General features: G+C 36.2%; 1 protein-coding gene across 2 annotated transcripts in view; it reads left to right on the forward strand.

Annotated features, from left to right (window-relative positions):
* DACH2 (dachshund family transcription factor 2) overlaps window positions 1-21,516 on the forward strand; it is a 755,586-nt gene that overhangs the window by 727,633 nt on the left and 6,437 nt on the right. For both annotated transcript variants that reach the window (XM_003412751.4, XM_064278617.1), the window contains 3 exons: window positions 11,132-11,280; window positions 11,406-11,553; window positions 17,072-17,218. In XM_003412751.4, coding sequence (XP_003412799.3) covers window positions 11,132-11,280; window positions 11,406-11,553; window positions 17,072-17,218 — 444 coding nt within the window. The remainder of the gene's footprint in view (window positions 1-11,131; window positions 11,281-11,405; window positions 11,554-17,071; window positions 17,219-21,516) is intronic.

The following is a 21,516-nucleotide window of genomic DNA, read 5'->3' on the forward strand; positions in this document are numbered from 1 at the left end:
TGTAAGGGTTATAGCCACAGGATAGATACTGTTCTAGACACTGGGGAGATAGCAATGAAAAAAATTAAAAAAAAAAAAAAATACAAAGGCCTCCACTGTTGTGGCAATTATACTGTACAGGTAGTCCTTGACTTATGACGAGGTTCCATTCTGACAACTTCATCATAAGTCGAATACCTCTTTTTTTGGCTTTCATTATTATTGCCTTTTATTATCAGTATCTTTATAAATTTGATCTTTGTTTTTGTGGGTTGAAAACATTGCATATAAACACCTGCAAGTGAACATCTGAGAATGGTAACATCAGCAAATTATAAGCCTCAATATTTTATGTAGTACCTATTACTAACAAAAAGATGCACACACATACACAAAGAGAGTCATAAGTGCTGCTCCTTGTAACTTGAACACTTTGTAAGTCGAGATCTACCTATATTGTTGCAGAGCTATATAGGAAAATCTCAGGAATGGACAGTTAACTAGATCTTCCTTTCTGCACCGAATTTCTACCAGAGGTTTTAATAAGCTTAAAAAGGAAATCGATAATTTAGAACTAACAAAGTACTTTACAAGGTATGTTTTAGAGTTTTGACAATTTAATTTAGTGTCTCTTCCTTCAAGTCTTTGCTCAAATGTTACTTTGAAAATAGGTAATAAAAATAATAAGTAATTTATACATTATATTAAACGATAACAAATTTTGTAGAAGAAAAGAAAGCATGTTAAGGGGGTAGAGGTAGGGATGAAGGTTGCAGTGTTAAATGGAATGGTCAGTAGAGGTTTCACTAAGAAAGTAACATTTGAGCAAAGACTTGAAGGAAGAGACACTAAATTAAATTGTCAAAACTCTAAAACATACCTTGTAAAGTACTTTGTTAGTTCTAAATTATCGATTTCCTTTTTAAGCTTATTAAAACCTCTGGTAGAAATTCGGTGCAGAAAGGAAGATCTAGTTAACTGTCCATTCCTGAGATTTTCCTATATAGCTCTGCAACAATGATTCTCAACCACTACTAACATTTGGCCACTACTCATTTTTTCATCTGTCAGTTTCTTGTACCATTGTGGTTTGTGTGTTGCTGTGATGCTGGAAGCTATGCCACTGGTATTTCAAATACCAGCACTGTTGTGCATGATGGACAGGTTTCAGCGGAGGTTCCAGACTAAGATTAGAAAGAAGGACCTGGAAGTCTACTTCTGAAAAAATTGTCCAGTGAAAACCTTATGAATAGCAGGAAAATAATTTATGATATAGTGTCAGAAGTTGAGCCCCTCAGGTTAGAAGGAACTCAAAATATGACTGGGGAAGATCTGCCTCCTAAAAGTAAAATTGACTTTAATGACATGGATGGAGTAAAGCATTCAGGACCTGCATTTGCTGCTGTGGTGTGACTCAAAATGAGAAGCAACAGCTACAAACATCCATTAATAACTGGAACATGGAAGGTACAACATATGAATCAAGGAAAAAGGTAAGTTGTCAAAAATGAAATGAAATACTTTAAGATCCATATCCTAGGCATTAGTGAGCCGAAATGGACTGGTACTAGCCATTTTGAATAGGACAATCATATGGTCTACTATGCTGGAATGACAAATTGAAATGGAATGGCATCACATTCATCTTCAAAAAGAACATTTCAAGATCTATCCTGAAATACAACACTGTCCATGATAGGATAATATCCATATACATACAAAGGAGATCAGCAAATATGGCTATTATTCAAAATTATGCACCAAGCACTAATGACAAAGATGAAGAAATTGAAGATTTTTACCAACTTCTGCAGTCTTAAATTGATCAAACACGCAATCAAAATGCATTGATAATTACTGGTGATTGGAATGCAAAAGTAGCAAACAAGAAGGATCAGTAGCTGGAAAATATGACCTTGGTAAAAGAAATGACATAGAAGAACACATGATAGAATTTTGCAAGACCAACGGCTTATTCATTAGAAATACCTTTTTTTCAACAAAGTGGGGGCTATATACATGGAACCCTCCAGATGGAATACACAAGAATCAAATTGATTACATCTGAGGAAACAGGGTGGAAAAGCTCAATAAATAAAGTCAAAACAAGACCAGCAGCTGACTGTGGAACAGACCATCAGTTGTTCATATGCAAGTTCAAGTTCAAGCTGAAGGAAATTAAAACAAGTCCACAAGAGTGAAAGTATAACCCTGATTGTTTCCCACCTGAATTTAGAAACCATCTCAAGAATAGATTTGACACATTAAACACTAATGATCAAAGATCAGAAGAGTTGTGGGATGACATTAAGGACATCTTACATGAAGAAAGCGAAAGGTCATTAAAAAGACAGAAAAAGAAAAAAAAAGAGAGAACAAAATAAATGCCAGAAGAGACTCTTAAACTTACTATTGAATTTAAAGCAGCTAAAGCAAAATGAAGAATTGATGAAGTAAAAGAGCTGAACAAAATTTTTCAAGAATAAGAAGAGAAAGTAAAGTATTAGAAAGAAATATGCCAAAGACCTAGAATTAGAAAACCAAAAGAGAAGAACACACCAGGCATTTCTCATGCTGAAAGAACAAAAGAAAAATTTTAAGTGTGGAGTTGCAATATTGAAGGATTCTATGGGCAAAAAATTAAATGATACAGGAAGCATTAAAAGAAAATGGAAGGAATATACACAGTCACTGTACAAAAAAAAAAAAAAGGTCAATGTTCAACCATTTCAGGATGTAGCATAGGATCGAGAACTGATGGTACTAAAGAAAGAAGTCCAAGCTGCACTGAAGGCATTGGTAAAAAACAAGCCTCCAGGAATTGACAGAATATCAGTTGAGATGTTTCAACAAACAGATGCAATGCTGGATGTGCTCACTTGTCTATGCCAACGGACTGAAAGAAATCCATATACATACCCATTCCAAAGAAAGGTGATCCAATGAAATGTGAAAATTACCGAACAACATCATTAATATCAAGTACAAGTAAATTTTTTTTTTCTGAAGACAACGCAAAAATGATTACAGCAATACCTCTACTGGGAACTTCTAGACATTCAAACTGGATTCACAAGAGGATGTGGAACGAAGGATATCATTGCTGATGTTGGTTGGATCATGGCTGACAGCAGAGAATACCAGAGAATGCCGGTGCTTTATCGACTATGCAAAGGCATTTGACTGTGTGGACCTTGACAAATTATGGATAATATTGCAAAGAACAGGAATTCCAGAACACTTAATTGTGCTCATGCAGAGCATTTACATAGACCAAGAGTCAGTCATTTGAACAAGACAAGGGGATACTGCGTGGTTTAAAATCAGGAAAGTTGTGTGTCAGGGTTGTATCCTTTCACATACTTATTCAATCTGTGTGCTGATCAAATAACCCGAGAACCTGGACTATAGGAAGAAGAATATGGCAACAGGATTGGATTAAGACACATTACAACTTGCAATATGCAGATGACAGAACTTTTTTTTTAATTGTGCTTTAAGTCAAAGTTTACGAATCAAGCCAGTCTCTCATACACAAACTTATACACACCTTGCTATGTACTCCTAGCTGCTCTCCCACTAATGAGACAGCACATTCCTCCTCTCCACTGTGTATTCCCTGTGTCCATTCAACCAGCTCCTGTCCCCCTCTGCCTTCTCATCTCCCCTCCAGACAGAAGTTGCCAACATAGTCTCATGTGTCTATTAGAGCCAAGAATCTCACTCTTCACAAGTATCATTTTCTGTCTTATAGTACAGTCCAATCCCTGTCTGAAGAGTTGGTTTTGGGAATGGTTCCAGTCTTGGGCTAACAAAAGATCCAAGGACAATGACCTCCGGGGTCCCTCTCATCTCAGACCATTAAGTCTGGTCCTTTTACGGGAATTTGAGGTCTGCATCTCACTGTTCTCTTGCTCCATCAGTGATTCTCTGTTGTGTTCCCTGTTAGAGCAGTCATCAGTGGTAGCTGGGCACTATTTAGTTCTTCTGGTCTCAGGCTGACATAGTCTCTGGTTTATATGGTCCTTTCTGTCTCTTGGGCTCATCTTTACCTTATGTCTTTGGTATTCTCCATTCTCCTTTGCTCCAAGTGGGTTGAGACCAATTGATGCACCTTAGATGGTTGCTTGCTAGCGTTTAAGACCCCAGATGCCACTCACCAAAGTGCGATGCAGAATGTTTTCTTAATACATTTTGTTATGCCAATTGACCTAGATTTCCCCTGAAAACATGATTCCCAAACCCCCATCCCTGCTACTCTGGCCTTCGAAGTGTTCAGTTGTATTCAGGAAACTTCTTTGCTTTTGGTTTAATCCAGTTGTGCTGACCTCTCCTGTATTGTGTGTTGTCTTTCCCTTCACCTAAAATAGTTGTCTACTATCTAATTAGTGAATACCTCTCACCCTCCCTCCCCATGCTTATAGCCATCAAAGAATATTTTCTTCTGTGTTTAAACTTTTTCTTGAGTTCTTATAATAGTGGGTAGATGACACAACTTTGCTTGCTGCAAGTGAAGAGGACTTAGAGCATTTACTGATAAAGATGAAAAACTACAGCCTTCCATATGGGTTACACCTCAACATAAGGAAAACAAAAATTCTCACAACTGGACCAATAAGCAGCATCCTGATAAAGGAGAAAATACTGAAGTTGTCAAGGATTTCATTTTACTTGGATCTTTAAAGTATTGCAAAGTAAATATGTCACTTTGAGGACTAAGGTGTGCCTGACCCAGCCATGGTGTTTTCAATCACCACATGTGCGTGCAAAATATGACAATGAATAAGGAAGACAGAAGAAGAATTGATGCCTTTGAATTATGATTTTGGTGAAGAATATCAAATATACCATGGACTGCCAGAAGAATGAACAAACCTGTCTTGGAAGAAATACAACCAGAATGCTCCTTAGAGGTGAGGATGCCAGGACTTCGTCTCACATACTTTGGACATGTGATCAGGAGGAACCAGTCTCTGGAGAAGGACATCGTGCTTGGAAAAATAGAGGGTCAGTGAAAAAGAGGAGGGCCCTCGAAGAGATGGATTGACACAGTGGCTGCAACAATGGGCTCAAAGATAGCAACGATTGTGAGGATGATGGGAACAGGCAGCTCTATGAGTCGGAACTGATTCCACGTCACCTAAAAATGACACTGATATATGGATTGGATAATTATTTGTTTACAGTGGGTTGTCTCTCCCGTGCATTATAGGGTATTTAGCAACATCCATGTCCTCTACCACTAGATGCTAGGCATCTGCCATCCAGTCTTGACAACCAAAAATGTCCCTGGAGGTGGGGGGGGGTGTGTGTGTGCAAAATTTCCTCTGATTGAGAACAACTGACCTAGACTTAATAAGTCCCTTTAGATCTTAGGTTATTGAGAAAGTAATATTGGCCTAATTGCAGGTAAAGGGAGGTGCATCCGGTTATTTCCTATAAAAGGATCTTTCCAAACATAATATTTCATGAGATGTTAAGAGATGCTTAGGTGATCAAATGTGTTATTGTATTCCTCTCTCTTACTCTTAGAAATTTCTGCTAACCAAAAGGTCGGCAGTTTGAATCCACCTGCCACCCCTTGGAAACCCTATGGGGCAGTGTTACTCTGTTCTATATGGTCACCATTAGTTGAAATTGACTCAACAACAATGGGTTTGGTTTTTTTTGGGATCAGACATTGTTCTAAGAGCTTTACAAATAGTACTTCATTAATCCTTAAACAAATGAAGTAGATATTGTTATTATTATCCTAATTTTACAGGTGAAGAAACTGAGGCACAGAAAGATTAAGGCCCAGAAGCTTGCAAATCATAGAGTGGAGATTCAAACCCAGGCAGTCAGGCTGCAGAGACTTTTGCTCTTCATCACTATGCATATCTTAACATGTAACATACTTGTTTGAATGCATATTTTATTTTAATTTATAGGCTCTGAGATCTATTTTACAAATAAAAATAGAGTGCCCACTTAAATTCAATTTCAGGTAAACAATGAATCAATTTTTACTGTAAATATGTCTCATGTAATATTTCAGATATTGGGTACATGGTTTAGTCCAGCTTTCTCAGCACTGATTTGAGCAAAGAATCTTTTCTTGTTGGCACACCTAATATCCTACGGAAGTTCCAAAGGACTGTGTTCAAAGGACAGTGGGAACACTTTTCAGCTAGACAGTGAATGATTTAGATTTGAGTGCTCACTCCAGACCTCAGAGGTCTCTAGTTTTATAAACTCCTAGAGCCACTTAACAATGTATGCCACGTGATTTCATGTTTAACGGTCTACTTCTGTAAGTTGTTTACTTTTTTTCCAAAATAATTTGTCAGCTTCTTAATGCCAGGGACTGGGTATCATACTTCTTCCAGACCCTTCACTAGATAATAGTATTTGTTATTGGCATAATATTGTGTCTGAAAGAGGATTTGTTTCTAGGTCATAGTTTATAAAAGATGCTTATAGACCAAATTACTTATCTATGGATCCGGAGCAAAACAGGGCAATAATTGGTTTTAGAAATATTCTATTTCACTTTCTCAGGCTGGTACCCCTTCATTCCTTTGCTACTAGCCTTCTATTTTTATTTATCAGAATTAATTTAATTTCATATCCCTAAAGAAATATAATAGTTTGGGTATCATGTTTTCTTTTTCCACTATTTCATTTGATGATGGTGATATTTGAGAAGTCATTGTTCAACTCAGACTGTGAACACTTCCTTATATTCATGCAGGTCAGATCATTACACAGCAGTTGGCCGTTTTGTTGTTGTTATTGTTCCTCAGTTTGGAAGAGGGAAGCAGGTGTCTTGCTTGTGTTGAATGTAATACTAATGACATTGCCAAAGGAGAGTCCCTTGGGCCAGCCATATTTAGGAGAAAGCTCTCAAATCAAATAATAAAATATAATTTACTTGTTAAAGAATAAAACTGATGGCCTGGTAGATAGCTGCATTTTTCCACTGCTGAGTGAGTCAGCTATGTTCAATTTCTATTCCAGTATCACAATCCTCAAGGCCCAGAGGAAAAAGGAAACATTTAACTCCAGGGAAAAGTAGGAGAATAAGCACTAAAGTAATATAAAGTCTCTAGCTGCCTTGACTTTAATTTTCAGGGGGGCTTTTTCCATTCTGAGCACTTACTGTATATTTAACTATTTTTCTACAAATAAAGTTCTTGTCAACTTTTACATCTATTCATCTAGGCCCCAAGCAAGAAATTAAAGAGCTTGTTCTCTAAATGGATTTCTGAGTGCTATTACAAAGTACGGCAAGTTTCACAGTTTCAATAAAAGCGGTCTTCATTTTGCTTCAATAAATGGAGAGGTTGCTCATGTCTTTGGCTAGATAACAGCTGTCCTCTCTTTGTTTGTTAATTTATAGTATTGCATTATATATTCTGATAAAGGATTTAACGTATAGATTTTGAACTCCAGCTTTTTAAATCAAAATGCTCAATCAAAACCTTTCTCCCTGAATTACAGATAGATGCTCTTATTTAACTGACAATCTGTTTGTATTACTTTCCCATTTTTAATTGCTTTACTGATTAGGATTTCTCAAGCTTACCTTATAAATTATGGCACAGAAGTTCACTTATTCAAATACGGGGAAAAATGTAGATGCCATTCAGACGTGAAGACCTATTACAAGATTGAAATAGATTTTCAATGCATTTATCATTCATCTTTGTAGCATGTGATTTCAATCAGAAGAAGAAAAAAAAAGATGAATGATTTGAGAGTCTCCACTTGTATACACTAACACATAATATGCTTCTACTAGTTTTTGGCTATTACAGACCTTAACATGCAATGTGACCTTGGTCTGCAAAACATGTTTGGTTAGCACAGAAACTTAATCATAACAAGTCGTAAGTAGAATCCTTCTTCTTTACTGCCCTTTTTCTAGCAGTAGGAAATTTATTGCTTGTGGGACAGGTAGGATATGAACAATGGGCCAAATAGAGTCCAGAGTTATCTCATCTGTGTGAAAACTGCTGCTGAAAATCGATGTGACCTCTGCTACACTGTCATCCCAGTTCCCACCCTCTGTGTCCTATTTGTCTTTTGGTAGAAGCTTAGATCTGTGTGCTGTCTCTATGTGTCTCTCTTGGGCCAGATTATCAAAATGAATCATTGCCTGCATACCTCTTATATTTCTATTTATTTTCTTGGTGTTGACTAGGTCTGATGAAATATGATTCTTTTTGCATTTGATCCTCACTGCAGCAAGCAGCACCTAATTCAGCTGTGTCTATCTCTTTAAAGAAGACTAATACTATTTTGAAACTTCAATCTACTGTACAGCAACATTAAAAACCATAGACTACGCAACCTGTCTTCATAGTCCATAGTAATTTTCCTTCCAGGCAATTTAATAGCATAACTTTTGTTTCCAAATAGAACACTTCCAGCAATTTTAATACAGTTATAATTTTGTTTTGTACATTCTAAATGTATTGCTTTCCTTTTTAGGTATTTTGCTTTGTTGAATACCCCTTAGATTCTTAACACTGAGATTGCATGTGTATGGAGAGGGATACATAGCAAGGAATCTATTAATTTTAAGAACTTTGCCCCTATATAAAATATTTAATCAGGGGAAACATTATGTTGTCTCTGAATCAGCAGGAAATCAATGTTCTAACTTTGTAACAGTTCCTTTTGTAAAAATACATCTTCCAGGCTACATAAATTTGTGCTTTAAAATGTATACACGTCAATATAAAAGTGAAGATTATTGATATTGACAGATCTTTATGAAGTCATTCAATCCACGTAATGCACCCATGTGGGGAAGACAAAATACTACCCAAACACAGACTTCATAAAATACAAAGAAAGCAGAATATTGTTGGGTTGATTTTCAGTAAATGTACTTTAGAAATATTAATGTTTGCTGCCTAAGACATGTTTTAGGATTTAATTTTGTTATGAGATAATATTTCAAATGTTAAAACCTTGTAGTTGAATTAGGTGACAGTATTTGTGATAATGTTCTGATTCCGTCTAGAATACATCTATTTCTTCCAACGTTTCTACTGACTTAAAAAATAAAAATAAAAAGGGAATGAATGTCAGGGTTAATTTTAAATATGCACCTAATATAATTAAATATTAGTCACATAAAACTATAAGGGAGTTGTAGAAAACACATGCCAGATACATAGGACCAGAGTATTTAAGTTTTACTAAAAATCAATTCCTAGGAAAATATTCATCAGAGCTTCATGCACTAAAATAAAATTAACAGGATGTTTTATGGATTTTATTGAATTCTCTAAGAACAATACACAAATACTCTTTTTGAACATTTGAATTCAAAGAAAGTGAAATTTTTGGTTCTGTAAAATAATCAATTAGCATTTTTATCCCTATAGGTTTTGGCAAAATAGAAATTGTACAGACAACCTGTATTAAGAGTATTTTATTCAGAGATAATGCTATTCCATTAGTAATCTCACTGAAGGTTCCCGCAATCGTACACCACTGCTTCCCACACAAGAAATCCCACAGCAAGCCGTGATGACTGTGAAATCAATGAAGTTCAAGACTTTGCACACTACGTATATAGGGTTCTTGCAGTTGAAAAATGAGGTCTAACTGCTTGGCAAATCCATAATTGTGCCCCTGCAGAACCAGAATCAATAGCTAGGTTTTTTAGTTTTCAAACCATATGAAAGTTGGTTATGTCTAGATTCATGCCTCATCCTTTGTTGAATGAATCTTATTAGAATATATGGGTCACTGAAAATTTTTCTGACTTGACAGATTCTTATTTTTTAAGCTTTGCTTGTGTCTTGTTACTGAAATTAAGAGACTGTAGTGAGTAAAGTAGCTTAGTTTGAGGTGCCATGATTTAACCTTATCACGCACTGCTGTTGAAGCCACAAGAGCAACTGAGTTTGTATGGCTACATCCCTGAGATGACGTATCTGTAGACATTTCTTTTTACAGATGTCAAAATAACCTCCCTCCCTAATTGCAGAGGAAACTTTGCTGTATGGTTCATACATCTCACATAAAAGATTGTCAACCAGAATTCAAGTAGATTCCCAAGTACTTAGGCTTCTCAAAGTAAGAGGAGATTCCTTCTATAATTAGATTTATCTGTCCAAAACAAATTTGAAGCTTTGTAAGAGAAAGAAATTCTTTTGATGTCTCTTTATCTGACGATAAGAAAGAATCCCATCAAACTAACGAGAATATGGGAAAAGATAATATAAAAATATTAGAAGAGAAAAGATACAACTGATGTTTTTACACCACAGGTAATATTTTTCTCATGAAGAATATTCCTAAAAATAAAAATCAACACTGGAAACAATCCAAATGTCCATCAACTGGTAGTTGAACAAAATGTAGTATATCCAAATGATGGAATATTATACAGCAATTAAAAAGAACAAGTTACTGATGCATGCCACAATATAGATAAACCACAAAAACATTATGCTAAGTGAAAGAAGCCAGACACAAAAATACCACATATTGTGTGATTCCATTTATATGAAATGTCTAGAAAAGGCGAATATATGAGACAGAAAGTAGATTGTTTCCTGGGGCTGGGATGGGAAAGAGGATTAACTGTAAATAAGCCTAAGGGCTTTTCTTGGAGAGTTGGAAAGGATTTAAAATAGATTTGTGATGATGGTTGCACAACTCTGTAAATGTACTATAAATAATTTAATTGGCACACTTAAAGCAGGTACATTTTATGGTATATAAATTATTCCTCAATAAATCCGTTAAAAAATAATGTAGATAAATAGATGATAGATAGCTAGATTTGAAGGGAAATAATAAAAATCATTTATGCTTTTTCAGGAAATGACTAGATTACTTAATTTATAAGTATTCACTAATATAAGTGTCAATTGTATATATCTTAACATTTTTATTCTAATTTCATGCCTCTTTTTTTTTTTTTTTAGCAGTAAATGTTCCAGTTTCAGTAGCTCTTCACCACACCATTTATTTAGACAAGTTAGAAGCATCTAGGGAGTAAGAATTGCTTTTTATTATGAATTTTCCATCATTTAGTTATTAGAAACAAAACCTTCATTGATACCTATTAGTGGTGAAGGCAACATAGTGAAATTTTTGAGCTTTTAATGAGTGTACTTTCTGATACTAATTTTGTTTTTTTCAGAAGAGGTACCAGTTCAAATCCCAATGATGAAGCCCCCCTTGGACAAGATCCAGCTGACTCCTGGGCAGGCATTGCCTTCAGGATTTCCTGGACCATTCATTTTTGCTGATAGTCTGTCCTCCGTGGAGACTCTGTTGACCAACATTCAGGTCAACAATATTTCTATAAACAAAATAAATGTAATACAAGACATTAGCACCTACGTAAATTATTTTATATTTGAGAAATTAAAACAGATAAGATGAACTGTATATCATTTGTTGTACTTGGACAGGGTCTACTGAAAGTGGCTTTGGATAATGCTCGCGTCCAGGAGAAGCAGATTCTGCAAGAAAAGAAAGAACTGCGAATGGAGCTCTATAGAGAAAGAGAAATTAGAGAAAACCTTGAAAGACAACTTGCAGTTGAGCTTCAAAGCAGAAGTAAGTGTAACAAGTTCAGTTACTGAGTGAATATTGTGCTGGAGGTATTTTAAATAGTAATAGAAATATTCTCAGGAATAGCTTCAAACTGCTAAAAATAAACGATCAGCTAAGAATCATATACCATGCATAAGCCTGAAGATAAGAAATTTCTACTGTCTCTTTTTGTAATAAAAGATCACGACCTAGACCTGCACTTTGGGGTAGTTGCAGATTTGGAAACACGAATATTCATAGTGCTCTCATAATTTCATAACATATACCTTAATATGGATAATGTAACAATTCCTTATATATGAAATACTCTGTGCCAGGCACAGTGCTAGACTCTGAGGTTATACAATGAATAACAGCCCTTGTCGTTGAGGATTTATATTTTGGAGGGCTAGGACAAGCAACCAGTTAATTTTAAAACAGAGTGACAAAAGCAGTGTTGTACAGTATATATATATATATATATATATATATATATATATATATATAGTGTTATATAGTGTATATGGTTATAAAGAGAGAGAGGGTAGTTAGCTCAGTTGTGGGGTTTGGTGGTTGAGGAAGGCTCCTGATGTTGACACATGAACCTGAGCCTTCAAGGATAAGGTGATTAAGAAAGGGCATCAGAGTGCCTGAGTGATCAGGGGATTCTAGACAGAGATGTTAGTTTGCAAAGGCATAGAGGCAAGAAACCTCATACATGGGTAACTATATACAGTTTATTATTACCGTGGCTTCGAATGTTAAGGAGTGAATGGTAGGAGATGATGCAGAAAGGGCGAAGGGAGAGGCTAAATTATGAAGGATGTTTTTAATCATGGGAAGGATTAGTTTGAGCTTTATCCTGTAAACCAAAAAAACCAAACCCACGGCCATCAAGTCGATCCCGACTCATAGCAGCCCCGAAGAGTTTCCAAGGCTGTAAATGTAAATCTCTGTGGAAGCATACTGCCTCATCTTTCTCCCATGGAGCCGCTGGTGGTTTTGAACCACCGATCTTTTGGTCAGCAAACAATTGCCTTTACCACTGCAACACCAGGACTCTTTATAGTTGATGGGAGATAATAAAATATAAACAGGGAAGTCATCTGGTCTGATTCCAATTAGATAAACCACTCCAGTGTTGGGAATATATCAGAGGGGGTTTGATAGAAGACCAGAAGCAAGGAGACAATGTAAAAAAATTTGCTTTCATCCAGGCAGTAGTGATAAGGACTAAATCAGAATAGTGGAAGTAGGGATGGAGACAAATGGACCCAGAAAAAAACCCAGTGCCATCGAGTCGATCCCGACTCATAGCGACCCTATAGGACAGAGTAGAACTGCCCCATAGAGTTTCCAAGGAGCACCTGGCGGATTCGAACTGCCGACCCTTTGGTTAGCAGCCATAGCATTTAACCACTACGCCACCAGGGTTTCCGACAGACAGAATGGAGAAATCCTGAATTGTCCATCTATAGAATTAACTTTCCAACTGTGGATAACCATTTGATTGTGTACAATTTATATCAAACCCCCTCACCAAAAAACAAACAAACAAAACCCTTTTGTGATCAAGTGGAATCCGACTCATAGTGATCCTATAAGACGGAGTAGAACTGCCCCATAGGGTTTCCAAGGAGCAGCTGGTGGATTCATACTGCCGACCTTTTGGTTAGCAAACGAGCTCTTAACCAATATGCCATCAGGGCTCCACTTCATATCAAAACCATGGGAAATTAAAAAGCCTTACTTTAGTCAATAATTTCCAACTCTTTACTATATTTACCATAAAATACCAAACAGCAAAAGTGAGTATTGTGATTTTCAACTTCTTTCCTTTCTCTGCTTACTCTTGTGTTTGCTCTTCTCTGCTTATTCTTATGGAGGGATCACTAAGCCTAAAATAAGTCAAAAGCTAGAGTGAAAAGGAGAGACAAAGGAAGAAAAACTCTACAATCTGGATAATGCCTCTCTGAACAAGGAAGGATGACTCAGGTTGAGAGATATACACTAATTAAAAGTAGCATATTATCCTCTGAAATTTGTTGCAAGAGATTGGAAAATTATGTACATTTTCCTTAGGACCTAGGAATCATTTGTCCAGCACACAGTGGAAATTCAGTCATTTCATTTAAAAAGAATTAAACTTGTTTTTCTTATCTTGCCCAATTCATTAAATACTACAAAGCAAAGACTAAGTTGTCTTTTAATGGTTGGAGAAATCAGTATATTTCTACTATTTGGTGTGCAAAATAGGTTATTATGATTAACACGTCCATAAAAACTCATATTTAGGGGAGAAAAATTTTATACTAAAGAACCAAATATTCGTATTTTGAATATAATAAGATTCTCAAGTTGGCTTATGAAAATGTATTATATGTAGTAAAATTGGCTTCTAACTTTTAGGGACCTACTCAACCTGACTTCTGTTTACTAACTTCTCATAGAGCCTTCAGGCCCATCTTTACCACTGCTATCATATACGTGACCTTTAAAAATTCTTAGACATAGTGGATCCAATATTGGATCTAATATAAAATTTATGATATCATTACTACTACTTTTAGTATTATTATTATTCTACTGTTGCTACTATCACTACTGCTTCTACCACCAGCACAACTAGTAGTACTAGCTAGTGCTTGTCGAGTGTCCACTATATGCTAAGCACTGTTTTTAGCATGTTACATCTAATAATTAACATAATTATAGGACATGGCTCTGTTATCATCATTGATTTATGTCAACTATCTACTTAATCTCTGTGGATTTCAGTATCCTCATCTATGACAATAGTCGAACTAGTTGATTACTTAAATTCCTTTCCACTTCCAAAATTCTATAAAATACCTAAATTTCTCATACCTAATTTTTAATATACCAGTGAGTCCCTGGGTGGTTAAAGTGCTTGGCTGCTAACTGAAAGGTTGGAGGTTCGAATCCACTCAGAGGCACCTTGGGAGACAGACCTGGTGATAATACTACTGACAAATCAGCCATGCAAAACCCTATGGAACACAGCTCTACTCTGACACACGTGGGGTTGCCATCAATCAGAATCAACTCAACAGCAACTATTTTTTTGTTTGTTTTAAAAATATACCAACATTGTTATGATAAAACCTTAACTCTCTACCTGAAGTCACATGATTGAAAGCACAGAGGGAAAAATTGTTGTTATAAATGTAAAGTAACATTTCTCTGAAACCCGTTGCTGTTCAGTTGATTCCAACTCATAGCGACCCTACAGGACAGAGTATAACTGGCCCATAGGGTTTCCAAGGAGCGCCTGGTGGATTTGAACTGCCGAGCTTTTGGTTTGAAGCCAAGCTCTTAACCACTGTGCCACCAGCGCTCCAGCATCTCTCTCCAAGGGTAGCATATATAGTTAGAATCTCTATGACTCTCTTTTTTATAGCTAAAGAAAGCCATGGTTCACACCTAAGGAAAAAGATTTTTCCACTGGATTACTTTTTTGTTGCTAGCAAAACTGTATTACTTGAATTAAACACATATTTTTTTATATACATATACAATAATTTTATATGCAGTTGAAACACTTAGAATCATTGAATGTTAGAGCTATAAGAGACCTTTGAGACCTTTCTTGGTCCCCTGACCAGTTATATGATCCCAGGCTTTGAAACCACCACCTACGTGATCTTTGGTCCTCAGACTTTAAAAACTACTAGCTGTGTGATCTTTGGTAAATTTCTTGACATCTTAAGGACTCAGTTTCCTCACGTATAAAATAAAGATAATAATACTTGCCTTGCTGAGTTGTTGTAATGCCTAAATGAGATATATTCCCAGCACAATTCCCAGCACATAGCAAGTTCTAAATAAATTATATTAATTGTTATATGTGTGTATAGTTTTAAATGCAGGATGCTTTGGCATTGTTTGAAATATATAAAGTCATAAATGTCAACTGCATGAACATAGAGACTATTTTGAACCAATAATTTTACGGAAAGCACAATTTTGTCTTATCAAGGACATTGTTACACATTATTCTGAATAAATCTAGAGTTCTGATTTAAATGATTTTTTAAATATTTTATTTGAATGATGACAATTAAGCATAATTACAATAGTAAAATGTTTTTATGTTCAATCTTTATCAAGTGTCTTTCACCAAAGACAATGGAAACCATACATCCTCAGTGTTTTGTTCCAAGATTTACATTTTGTTATTACCTTAGACCTCTTTTGTCTCAAGTGGCACTAAATTTACCTGGGTAACTGACTCTTTTCAAGTTGCTGTAGGTCATTTTTGTGAAAAGATGTTGAAATATGGGATGAATATAATTGAAACTCAAATTAGCATTATATTCGGTTCAGTCAAAATATTTTAATTATATATGAATTCATTTAACAATGTCGTATAATTTATTATTTTGCTTAATGTTCCTTGAGTGTTTTTCTTTTGCCATAACATCAATATCTTAATTTTTTTTAACTGATGTGGGAAGAATATGAAAGTCAGACTGGTTAAAATGCTGCTATGGACCAACATATTGCTGGAGCCAAATAATTCAGCAATGTTTCAAGGTTTTCGAGGTTTCAAATATTAGAAACAATCATGTATTAGGGCAGTTAAAATTTGTAGTTAAAGATAAAGCCTTAACTGTCTTTTAACTCTTCTTTACCTTTTCTGCTTACCAAAGAAGCACATTGTTGCTTTTATAGCTTCCTTATGTAATCATTACCGTAAGTTCTCTTTAATATGTTTGAACACACACACATGTGTGTGTGTATATATACATATATAGTTTGATGATATGTACATATATTTTAAAGAGGTAGATATTTGCCTTTACAACTGGTAACACCTTAGAGAAATAGACACTTGTCACCTCTAAGCTTCAAAAGAAATACTATATTTTGTTATAGTGTCACTTTTTTTTTTGCATTTGTGGAATATGAGTACAGATAACATGATGAATATTAAGAATATATTTTTTTAATTTATAAAATATTTAACGCTATCATTAAATGCATAATGAGTCAAAGTAGAAAACAATTCATCATCAATAATACCAAACCCAAACCCAAACCCCCTGTCATCGAGTCAATTCTGACTTAGAGCAATCCTGCAGGACAGAGTAGAACTGCCCCACGGTGTTTCCAAGGCTGTAAATCTTTATGGAAGCATACTGCAGCATCTTTCTCCTGAGGAGAGGCTGGTGAGTTCAAACTGCCAACCATTCGGTTAGCAGCTCAGCGCTTTAACCACTGTGCCACCAGGGCTCCTTTAAAAAATACCACTACCATATAAGTGAATATGAATATACAGCATACACACGGTAAAAGTGAAAATATAAAGAAGTCAATTGTACGATTGAACGACAGTTACAAAAAAAAAAAAAACTATGAATGATAAGATCGGGACTAAAAGAAGCTAATCATAAGTTCATTGATAAATTCATCTTTTGTGTGTATCTGTAACTACATCTATTGTTTACAATTTATCAAAACTGCCAACCCTATTTCATTGACCAAGTCTTTGCGAACTATTTACCTTTTCACATTTCAGCTGCCATGCAAAAGCGCCTGAAGAAGGAGAAAAAAGCCAAGAGAAAATTGCAGGAAGCCTTGGAATTTGAATCAAAGCGTCGAGAGCAAGTGGAGCAGGCACTTAAGCAAGCCACTACTAGTGACACTGGCCTGAGGATGTTGAAAGGTGGTATGTCATTTGGATTTCACATTCATGGTACACAAAGCAAAACCCAATTAAAACAGAGAAAGAAAAGAGAGAGAGAGAAAGGCTTTGCCCACGACTAATTAAAAAATCAAGTTGAGACCAAATGCTTTAAGTCATGAATTATAAACCTGTCAAAATAATCCCTATTCTGGAAGGTACAAATAGCCTAGGAATAACAAGAAATCTTGCTGATTTTTTTTTTTTTTTTAAATTTTTATTAAGCTTCAAGTGAACATTTACCATTCCAATCAGTCTGTCACATGTAGGTTTACATACATCTTACTCCCTTCTCCCACTTGCTCTCCCCCTATTGAGTCAGCCCTTACAGTCTCTCATTTCGTGCCAATTTTACCTTCTTCCATCTCTCTCTATCTTCCCATCCCCCCTCCAGTCAAGAGTTGCCAACACACTCTCCCGTGTCCACCTGATTTAATTAGCTCGCTCTTCATCAGTATCTCTCTCCCCCCCACTGACCAGTCCTTTTCATGCCTGATGATTTGTCTTCGGGGTTGGTTCCTGTCCTGTGCCATCAGAAGTTCTGGGGAGCATTGTCTCTGGGATTCCTCTAGTCGGAATCATACCATTAGGTGTGGTCTTTTAATGAGAATTTGGGGTCTGTATCCCATTGGTCTCCTGCTCCCTCAGGAGTTGTCTCTTGTGCTCCCTGACAGGGCAGACATCGATTGTGGCCGGGCACCAACTTGTTCTTCTGGTCTCAGGATATTGCAGGTCTCTGGTTCAAGTGGCCCTTTCTGTCTCTTGGGTTCTTAGTTGTCGTGTGACCTTGGTGTTCTTCCTTTGCCTTTGCTCCCGGTGGGTTGAGACCAATTAATGTATTTTAGATGGCTGCTTGTTGGCATTTAGGACCCCAGGTGCCACAATTCAAAGTGGGATGCAGAGTGTTTTCATAATAGAATTGTTTTGCCCATTGATTTAGAAGTCCTCTCAAACCAAGTTCCCCAGACCCCAGCCCCTGCTTCGCTATCCTTTGAAGCTTTCATTTTATCTCGGAAACCTCTTTACTTTTAATCCTGTCCAATTAGGCTGACCTTCCTTGTTTTGAGTGTTGTCTTTCCCTTCACCCAAAGCAGTTCCCATCTACAGATTGATCAATAAAAAGCCCTCTCCCTCCCTCCCTCCCTCCCTCCCCCCTTTGTAACCACAAAAGTATGTGTTCTTTTCCGTTTTTTCTATTCCTCAAGATCTTATAATAGTGGTCTTATACAATATTTGTCCTTTTGCAACTGACTCATTTCGCTCAGCATAATGCCTTCCAGATTCCTCCATGTTATGAAATGTTTCAGAGATTCGTCACTGTTCTTTATGGATGCGTAGTATTCCATTGTGTGAATATACCACAATTTATTTACCCATTCGTCCGTTGATGGACATCTTGGTTGCTTCCAGCTTTTTGCTATTGTAAACAGAGCTGCAATAAACATGGGTGTGCATATATCTGTTTGTGTGAAGGGTCTTGTATTTTTAGGGTATATTCCGAGGAGTGGGATTTCTGGTTTGTATGGTAGTTCTATTTCTAACTGTTTAAGATAACGCCAGATGGATTTCCACAGTGGTTGTACCATTTTACAATCCCACCAGCAGTGTATGAGAGTTCCAGTCTCTCCGCAGCCTCTCCAACATTTATTATTTTGTGATTTTTGAATTAATGCCAGTCTAGTTGGTGTCAGATGGAATCTCATCGTAGTTTTAATTTGCATTTCTCTAATGACTAATGATCGAGAGCATTTTCTCATGTATCTGTTGGCTGCCTGAATATCTTCTTTAGTGAAATGTGTGTTCATATCCTTTGCCCACTTCTTGATTGGGTTGTTTGTCTTTTTGTGGTTGAGTTTTGACAGAATCATGTAGATTTTAGAGATCAGGCGCTGGTCTGAGATGTCATAGCTGAATATTCTTTCCCAGTCTGTAGGTGGTCTTTTTACTCTTTTGGTGAAGTCTTTAGATGAGCATAGGTGTTTGATTTTTAGGAGCTCCCAGTTATCGGGTTTCTCTTCATCATTTTTGGTAATGTTTTGTATTCTGTTTATGCCCTGTATTAGGGCTCCTAGGGTAGATCCTATTTTTTCTTCCAAGATTTTTATCGTTTTAGTCTTTATGTTTAGGTCTTTGATCCACTTGGAGTTAATTTTTGTGCATGGTGTGAGGTATGGGTCCTGTTTCATTCTTTTGCAAATGGATATCCAGGTATGCCAGCACCATTTGTTAAAAAGACTATTATTTCCCCAATTGACTGACACTGGTCCTTTGTCAAATATCAGCTGCTCATACGTGGATGGATTTATATCTGGATTCTCAATTCTGTTCCATTGGTCTATGTGCCTGTTGTTGTACCAGTACCAGGCTGTTTTGACTACTGTAGCTATATAATAGGTTCTGAAATCAGGTAGGGTGAGGCCTCCCACTTTCTTCTTCTTTTTCAGTAATGTTTTGCTTATCCGGGGATTCTTTCCTTTCCATATGAAATTAGTGATTTGTTTCTCTATTCCCTTAAAGTATGACATTGGTATTTGGATTGGAAGTGCGTTGTATGTATAAATGGCTTTTGGTAGAACAGACATTTTTACTATGTTGAGTCTTCCTATCCATGAGCAGGGTATGTTTTTCCATTTGAGCGTGTCCTTTTGAATTTCTTGTAGCAGAGTTTTATAGTTTTCTTTGTATAGGTCTTTTACTTCCTTGGTAAGATTTATTCCTAAGTATTTTATCTTCTTGGGGGCTACTGTGAATGGTATTGATTTGGTTATTTCCTCTTCGGTGTTCTTTTTGTTGATGTAGAGGAATCCAAGTGATTTTTGTATGTTTATTTTATATCCTGAGACTCTTCCAAACTCTTCTATTAGTTTCAGTAGTTTTCTGGAGGATTTCTTAGGGTTTTCCATGTATACGATCATGTCATCTGCAAATAGTGATAGCTTTACTTCCTCCTTACCAATCTGAATACCCTTTATTTCTTTGTCTAGCCTAATTGCCCTGGCTAGGACTTCAAGTACGATGTTGAATAAGAGCGGTGATAAAGGGCATCCTTGTCTGGTTCCCGTTCTCAAGGGAAATGCTTTCAGGTTCTCTCCATTTAGAGTGATATTGGCCGTTGGCTTTGCATATATGCCCTTTATTATGTTGAGGAATTTTCCTTCAATTCCTATTTTGGTGAGAGTTTTTATCATAAATGGGTGTTGGACTTTGTCAAATGCCTTTTCTGCATCAATTGATAAGATCATGTGGTTTTTGTCTTTTGTTTTATTTATGTGATGGATTACATTAATGGTTTTTCTGATATTAAACCAGCCTTGCATACCTGGTATAAATCCCACTTGATCAGGGTGAATTATTTTTTTGATGTGTTGTTGGATTCTATTGGCTAGAATTTTATTAAGGATTTTTGCATCTATGTTCATGAGGGATATAGGTCTAAAATTTTCTTTTTTTGTAATGTCTTTACCTGGTTTTGGTATCAGGGAGATGGTGGCTTCATAGAATGAGTTGGGTAGTATTCCGTCTTTTTCTATACTTTGAAATACCTTCAATAGTAATGGTGTTAAGTCTTCTCTGAAGGTTTGGTAGAACTCTGCAGTGAAGCCATCTGGGCCAGGACTTTTTTTTGTTGGGAGTTTTTTGATTACCATTTCAATCTCTTTTTTTGTTATGGGTCTATTTAGTTGTTCTACTTCTGTATGTGTTAGTTTAGGTAAGTAGTGTTGTTCCAAGAATTTATCCATTTCTTCTAGGTTTTCAAATTTGTTAGAGTACAATTTTATGTAGTAATCTGATATGATTCTTTTGATTTCATTTGGTTCTGTTGTGATGTGGTCCTTCTCGTTTCTTATTCGGGTTATTTGTTTCCTTTCCTGTTTTTCTTTAGTCAGTCTAGCCAATGGTTTATCAATTTTGTTAATTTTTTCAAAGAACCAGCTTTTGGCTTTGTTAATTCTTTCAATTGTTTTTCTGTTCTCTAATTCATTTAGTTCAGCTCTAATTTTTATTATTTGTTTTCTTCGGGTGCCTGATGGATTCTTTTGTTGCTCACTTTCTATTTGCTCAAGTTGTCGGGACAGTTCTCTGATTTTGTCTCTTTCTTCTTTTTGTATGTGTGCATTTATCGATATAAATTGGCCTCTGAGCACTGCTTTTGCTGTGTCCCAGAGGTTTTGATAGGAAGTATTTTCATTCTCGTTGCTTTCTAAGAATTTCCTTATTCCCTCCTTGATGTCTTCTATAACCCAGTCTTTTTTCAGGAGGGTATTGTTCATTTTCCAAGT

The sequence above is a fragment of the Loxodonta africana genome, chromosome X, assembly GCF_030014295.1.
Source record: "Loxodonta africana isolate mLoxAfr1 chromosome X, mLoxAfr1.hap2, whole genome shotgun sequence".
Taxonomy (NCBI): Eukaryota; Metazoa; Chordata; class Mammalia; order Proboscidea; family Elephantidae; genus Loxodonta; species Loxodonta africana.